The sequence below is a fragment of the Rhinopithecus bieti genome, unplaced genomic scaffold (assembly GCF_001698545.2).
Source record: "Rhinopithecus bieti isolate Rb0 unplaced genomic scaffold, ASM169854v2 scaffold_35885, whole genome shotgun sequence".
Classification (NCBI taxonomy): Eukaryota; Metazoa; Chordata; class Mammalia; order Primates; family Cercopithecidae; genus Rhinopithecus; species Rhinopithecus bieti.
Window position 1 is genome coordinate 466657 of NW_016815776.1, and position 7173 is coordinate 473829.

Below are 7173 nucleotides of genomic sequence, written 5' to 3' on the forward strand. Positions count from 1 at the left end.
CAGCTTTTCTTTTTCTCACAGCCATTGGTAGAATGCTTAGCACATAGTAGGTTTGCAGCAGTGTCTGTTAGGTGCATACCTATGACCCCTAAGTAGAATCCTGGAACAGGAGTGGAACTGGGGAGTCTGGGCTTGTCTATACTTTTTAACGACTCTGAACAAGACATTGAATCACCAAGCCTCAGTTTACTCATCACAAAAATGTGTCTAACAACAGATGCCTCAGTTACTTCACAGGATTTGTTGTGAGGTCCAAAGGAAGGAACAGATGCAGAAAACACTTTAGGAGGTGGGAAAAGCTGCACAAGGTCATCCTCATGAATCAGAAAGTTGAAAAGGCCTGCCATGGGTCCTCCCTGGGTGGAGGTCAGACTAGAGGACATTGGCAGTAGTCCCCTTCTTAAGCTGTTTTGATGACACAACGAAAAAGGCTGATATTCTGAACTATTTTTTTCTTAACATAAATGCCACTTAACTAGGGACCAGCTTCGTGCCTGTGCCAAAGTGTGAGCTTTGGGAGGAATGAAGGATGGGGACAGATCGTACACATTGAGGACAAAGATGAACCTGAGACATTCGAAACAAACATGTTCTCAGAGCTTCGTGGAAATTCTGTCATGGCCCTAATTCTTGCCTGCTATTCTCTTGGCCACAAAAGATCGCAGACCAGTTACTATAGAAACAATTCTCTTCACGGGTTGTGCATGTTAGGATGGAGATGGAAAAGATTTCCTTATCAAAAAAAAGAAATAAATTAGGTTTTCAGATATATTTGCCCTCTATCTAAAGTGTTCCTCCTTTTATGAGCAGAAGAAAGAAGAAGCTGCAATGATTGCAAATATGCTTCTAATTCCTTGCAGTTAAATTTCAAACTTTCATTGTAGACTTGGTGGAGCTCGTGCATTTCTAATACATCCGGAAAGCGTGTATTTTCTCAAGAGGGAAAAGAGTGTAAAATAGGAGATAAGGGACCATGAGGCTAAGTGGTGAGAGCCTTGCCAACCTCAGGGTCCCCTCTGTCCTGGGAGAGCCCAGCCACCCCCGCCGCACCCACCATGAAGCCTGTGTGTGATCTCGTTAGCATTTCTTTCTGCTTCCTGGCTCTAGGCTTGTTGTGGCTATCTCCTGGGGCAGTGCCTGTGTGGAATGCCTCCGGGGCCCTGCGGTTCTGTGTGGTGAGCGCCCCTGGCAGGGCAGCTGCATGGTTGCAGCAGGTGCCCAGGCAGGCAGGCTCAGATAGCTCTGATGGGGGATCAGGCCCTGCTTGTGGCCAAGGACCTATTCTTGGTTTAGGACTTTTCTTATAAGCTTATGTGGCCTCAGAAAGAAGCAAAGGGAAAGGCTCTCCCAGCTGGGGAACTAAATAGATAGACAGAGAGAAAAAGAGTGTGTACCTTTCCCTGTGAACTTAGTTCTGCCTCAACAAGGACTTTCCTTTAAACTGTTAAGCACTAAGACCTTAGGTGTGTGAAGCTCCAACTACTCTCCCTGTGTGAAGCAACCTGGAGTCAGCATAGAAGGACCTGCTGGTCTGTGTGGAGGAGACGCACAGTGAGTTGGAACCCCAGGGCCTTGGGGACTCTGAGCCTGGGGAGGTGAGTGACACAAAGGTGGACGTTCTTCCCTGCAGGAAAAAGCAAAGGCAGACTCCGCAGACAGGTAGACAGGATGCTGGGGAGCTTAGGGCAGAAGTGGGGGCTACAGGACAAAGTCTACCCTAAAGTCCCCACTGATGGCCATGCTGGGCTTCTTGGAACTTCCCCATGGATGAGACACAGGGAGTCCCCAAGGCTTAAAGGGTGGGCTCCAGGAAGCTGGAGAAGGCCTTCCCAGACGTGTCACAGACATCAGAGGTGAGGTATGATAGACGTAGGCATACACTGGGTCAGGGTTTACCAAAGGGACATGTGGGCCGGGCAGCAGACCCCTGGGCACTAGTAGGGGAGGGTGGAGTCATCCCACTCCAGCTGGGCTTGCCTGGCTCCATTCTGCCCATGTCTGCCTCTGCCCGTCCCTTCCTCCTCCTCCTCCTCCTCTTCGCTGTCATCAGAGCCACTGCTGGAGCTCATGTCTTCCTCTGCTTCTTCCTCCTCTTCTCCCTCAGTCTCATCTTCCCCGTGCCCTGGTCCTTCATGCTTCTGGATATCAAGGAGAGAAAGGAAATGCTCGTCAGGGGCTGAACAGAGGCCACTTTGGAGCTTATGTTTCTCCATCCATTAAGGAAACATTTAGGGCCCCTTGGAATTTCTTCTCTTAGTGCCAAACTCTTCAGCCTGGAGGCAGACTTCCTGGAAGGGAAGTCTTCTGATAAAAAGGAAGCTAGAAGGTTCAAGGCAAAAGCCTGAAATAGCAGCAAATTCCAAGGCATGAACTCAAGGTAGACTGTTGGGTATAAATGATGGGCTGGACATTGAAGCCAATCCTATCTATCATTTACTGAACCTTTCAGGCCAAGTCTTGTTTTCAGGCATTTCTGGAGCCTATTTAAATGGAGATGTCCAAGCCTTAGTGTTTGCTTCTCAGTGAGAGGATGACATTTGATCTTGTGTCTCTTTTCCAAATGTGCATGCAATGTCCCTGGGAGCAGAAGGCATTTTAAGCAAAGACTCAGGTATGCTTCCCCTCAAAAATATTCCTTTGGAAAGGACAAATTTATTGGTCCTCACTTTCCATGCTTGCTGCTCATCCCCTGACTTGTGACCTCAGGCTGTACCCCTTCCTTTCCAGTCCAATCCCCCCTCACTCCAGCTTTTGGATAATTCCAGCAAAATTTTATTTCTGGATTTATGTTCTGTGTTGATGAACTAGGTCATAAAAGTTGTTTCTCCTTGTTTGGCTACCCACCCCCTCCCCTGACACTTCTTGGGAATTGTCTTTTACCTCCTACCTTCTACCTTACCCCAAATCCTACCCACTCTTCAAGGCCTCCCCCAGGCCAACCTCCTTCAAGGAATCTTCCCTGATTGTTGCAGTCCTGAAGGCTTTTCCTCCTCAAGCTTATTGACTTTTGGCATCACAAGGTTGGCCCTTGTTAGGCACACTCTTGCCTTGTCCTCAGACCGCTCCAGGTATAGTGGTCTCGTTTTCTAGACTCAAGTCTCAACTCTTTGAAGGTGGAAATTCTGGAGTCTGTATAGCACTGAGCTCAGCACTTTACCTACAGCACATGCTTGGAGAAACTGAGCCACATCAGCACACTGCCTTTGAAATTGGAGTGTGAGGCCAGCTGAGGTGGAAACTGGGGACCAGGCTGGGATAATCATCTTCCCCTACCTTTTCTAAGCCTGCGTCTATCATCAACCAGAACCCATGGGCAAAGGGCATGATGTAGAGGGCTTCAGTTGACACTCATGGATAGATTCTGGGGGCTATTGGCTAATTGGAAAGATATGGACTTTAGAATCAGACATCCTTAAATTTGACTATTGGCTGTGTTAATTTGAGTATGTTACTTTTTTTCTTAGTTGGTTTTCACCTTGGTAAATGAAGATGATAACTCCTATTTTATAGGATTTTGGAAGATTCAATGAGGTGGTGTGTATAGAGCACTCCATACAGTATCTGGCATAATGGAGGCTCAATATATGGCAGGCATTGCTGCTATATTTTTCTTTTAATCTGTTCCAAGCCTTTGAGTGAACTCTTCAGGCAGTATGGAGCAAAGGCATCTAATTTGCACTGTTAGTTAATCAAAACTTCAGTACTGAGTCCCTAAGGGTTAGTTAGCTCTGAGCTAAATACTGTGGGGGAAACTAGGCATAGCCACCTCGTGGTGTTTCCTTGCCTTAACAAAATTTCTGGTTCTGTTTGTGGGGTAAGAGCAATGAATACATTTTAAATCAGAGAATGTAGTTGGTGGGAAGGTATGGTCTATTCAGGTTGAGAGGGCTAGAGGAGCTCAGAGGCAGGAAGAACCAGTGGAGCTGGACTAGATGGGGCAGGGCTTCCAGAAGGCAGGGGTATGGGGCGGCTTTAGGCATAGGAAGGGTTGAGCTGGGTGGAGGGAGAAGCGCCCACCCAGAACTCCCAGCCCTGCATGGGGATCACCTCCATGGGGTTGACTGTGATAGTCAGCGCAGAATCGTCCCAGTCCATCTCAGATTCCTTGGCAGCCTCAGTTTCCTGGATGAAGTGCTGGTGGGCGATCCGGACCCGGTACACACCCATGGCCACGACAAACACGAGCATGCACACGGAGATGATGATGACCACCGTGGCAATGCTTGGGACCACTGGAACAAGGAAGAAACTCCCATGACATGGTGAACAAAGGCCTAGCTCATTCTTGTGAGGCAGCATGAATGAAACATCCATGCATAGGCTAAAGTCTGCCCTACCACTTTCCAGCTGTAGAACTCTAGAGCAGCACCTTACCCTGTCTGGGCTTCATTTTCATCACCTCTATAATCGACATAATAATTCCTATCCTAAGAGTAATAGTTAGGTGTAAATTAAATTAATCGGTAAGTTTCCACATAGGCACAGTATAGGTGTTCATTAAATGCAAATTCTCTTTTATTCCTGGCTTTACCCCTCAAATTATAAAGAAATTTCCACAGAGCCAAGCACTGTAGAGTTTAGTAGAAACAGATACAAGTGCCCACCAGATGGTAACACAATATGGCAAATGCTCAAACAGAAATGTAGGCAGAGGACTTTGCAATATGGTGCATACGTGTGTGTGTGTGTGTGTGTGTGTGTGTGTGTAAAGGGCTCATGGAAAGCTTCATACCGGACATAGTTTTGAGTTGGGCCTGAAATTTTGTCCCAGCCCTTTGTAGTGACCTCTGCTATTATGTGTGTTGTGTAACTTCTTGTTTACTTATTGACTGCCTATTGAGGGTGTGAGTATCTCAGAGCCAGGGCACATTTTCTCCATTGCTGGGTTCCCTCCCTCAGTTCTGGGCACCTATGTTTGCTACAACATAACTGTCTGTTGAGTAGATAGTCTTGAGTCACAATGACCACCTGTGTCCTGAGGGTCCCTCCCCTTGGGCACCCTACCTGAACTGCGCCGGATGCTACTCCGGGACTCAGGATGATGGACAGACTGGAGGAAGGGAGGCTGCACAATCAGGTGGTTGACATGCTCCTTATCTGAGACTCTGTCTTCATGGAGGACGCTGACCTGGGAAGAGTGGAGAGAGGTGCTATTGACCCAGGAGTGGCAGGTGAGCCAGTTACAGCAGTTCTGAATGAATGATGAGGGAATGGGTGAGCCTTGGCTTCCCTAACAATGGCAGGACCCACTCACCTCCAAGTTGAACTCATTGCTAGTGTAGCGCCCATTGAGTTCTGAGCACTTAATCTGGAAATGCCGGGCCTCAAGAGAAGCTGGACGCCAGTTGCGGTAGCGGATGTGATGTAGCACCTGCTCATAACGGCTCATGGAGCCCACACCTGTGCCAAGAGACCACACTTGTCATCAGAAGGCAGAAAAGGAGGAGGAAGAGAAGAGAGGAGACAGGCTGGGGCTTGTGGTACGAGACCTCACGGGTCTTGTAAATTTGTTGAGGGTAAGAGCTCAAGATATGTTGGGCAGACAATGTGCAGAAACTCTAAGGGGCCAAAATTACACTGATGCACAAGCTTTCCATACAGACTGCCTCAATCTTCCAAATGTTGCTGTGACAGTTGCTGAAATCAAACATTGTAAGAGAAGGCATCCACCCAGCTTCTACAGAATTCCCCAGGAGTGGAAATGTGGGACTGGTCCCCAAGATGCTTGAGTAACTTGCCAGAGGAGGGTCTAGAAATCTATGCTTGAGGCTAAGGATCTCCAACTGGTCCCTGGGGCTTCACAGTGCTCCTTCACAGGTGCAGTCTCACTCATGTCTCCCTGGACAAGGACATTCTAAGAGGACACCCTTGGGGCAAAGGGGGCTGAGTGTGGCCTTACCGTAGATGGAGTAGCCTGCAGTAGAATTAGTGGCGTCCAGGTGTCGTTGGTGGAGCTCACTGTGGTTGAGCTCTAAGCACTCCTGCCTTGGATCCAAGTCCCCTCCAATCACCAAAATATCACAGAAATCTAAGTTATGAAGCATTTCCTCTAAGACTTCTGATTTGGGGGCTGGAGGAAGACAGACACGGGAAACGCAGGCATGAAGGACAGCTCAAAAAACAGTCCTTTCTAATCATCTTCCTCCTCTGTTATTGCACCCCAGGTTAAGGCTGGGTCAGGAGCAGTGTCTGTGTGATCCCAAATACCACATCCACTGCTCAGATGTCCAGGCGGCCCTGAGGTTGCGTAGCATGAATTAGTGGGAAGAGCATGAATACTGTAGCCAAAAGATGTGATTTGAATACCAGCTCTGCCACTGAGAAGATGCATAGTTTTAGAGGAACTACCTACCACTCAGTTTCCTCATCTGTAAGGAAGGCAAGGGTCTTGAGATGATTGAAAGCAGTGTCCAATGCACATTGTAGGTGCTCAATAAGCAATAGCTCTCATTTGGGGAGAGATAAGTGGCCTTCCACCGTGCTCTCATAGCTTTCTCCATGTGGTCCTAATGTGTCTGTCTCCCCAACCACCTGAAGGTTGAAGGGCAGAAGCACTATCTTTTTATGATTGAATCCTTAGTGTCTAACCCAGGAACTAGCATGGACTAGTTATTACTAAACCTTGCTCAAATGGAGCTGAATCATTAATTAATAAACAAGTCAATATGATATAACCAATAATCAATATTTGATAAATTAATATAATTAATGTGCTCCCAGGGGAGCACATTAGCATGTTGGTCAGTCAAGTTGTCCTTGCCTAACTGTATGACTCCAAATTTCCCAAAGAAATGTGTGAGTGTTTGAATGCCGGGCAGAGTTTGGCAGTCCTAAATTAAAATCCCATCTTAAGAAGGTGATTGGTATTTATGAAGTATGTGCTATGTGCCAGGCATGTGGAAATATAATCCTAATAGACATTAAAGGGAGTACTATTACTATCCCCATCTCACTGATGATAGGCTAGTTGTCTTCAAGTGGTTTTGATCTTGCACTCCTTTACTGAAAAATTTGTGAAGAGAGATAATTTAATTAAGTATATTTATTTATTTATAAAGTGGACTAAATATACTTTGTTATAAAACATTTATTAAAATAGAAATTTAAAAAATTCACTAAAGATGGATTATTTTAAATAATTATCTTTTAAGTTTTTATTTTTTATTTTATTTT

General features: G+C 46.4%; 1 protein-coding gene across 1 annotated transcript in view; it reads right to left on the reverse strand.

Moving 5' to 3' along the window:
• Positions 1-819: 819 nt before the first annotated feature.
• Positions 820-7173, reverse strand: part of CLSTN2 (calsyntenin 2) — a 634893-nt gene continuing 628539 nt past the window's right edge. The window contains exons 13-17 of the mRNA XM_017853677.1: positions 5900-6070; positions 5255-5400; positions 5005-5128; positions 4048-4232; positions 820-2138 (exon numbers count right to left, since the gene is read on the reverse strand). Of these exons, the coding sequence (XP_017709166.1) occupies positions 1935-2138; positions 4048-4232; positions 5005-5128; positions 5255-5400; positions 5900-6070 (830 nt within the window). The 3' untranslated portion in view covers positions 820-1934. The remainder of the gene's footprint in view (positions 2139-4047; positions 4233-5004; positions 5129-5254; positions 5401-5899; positions 6071-7173) is intronic.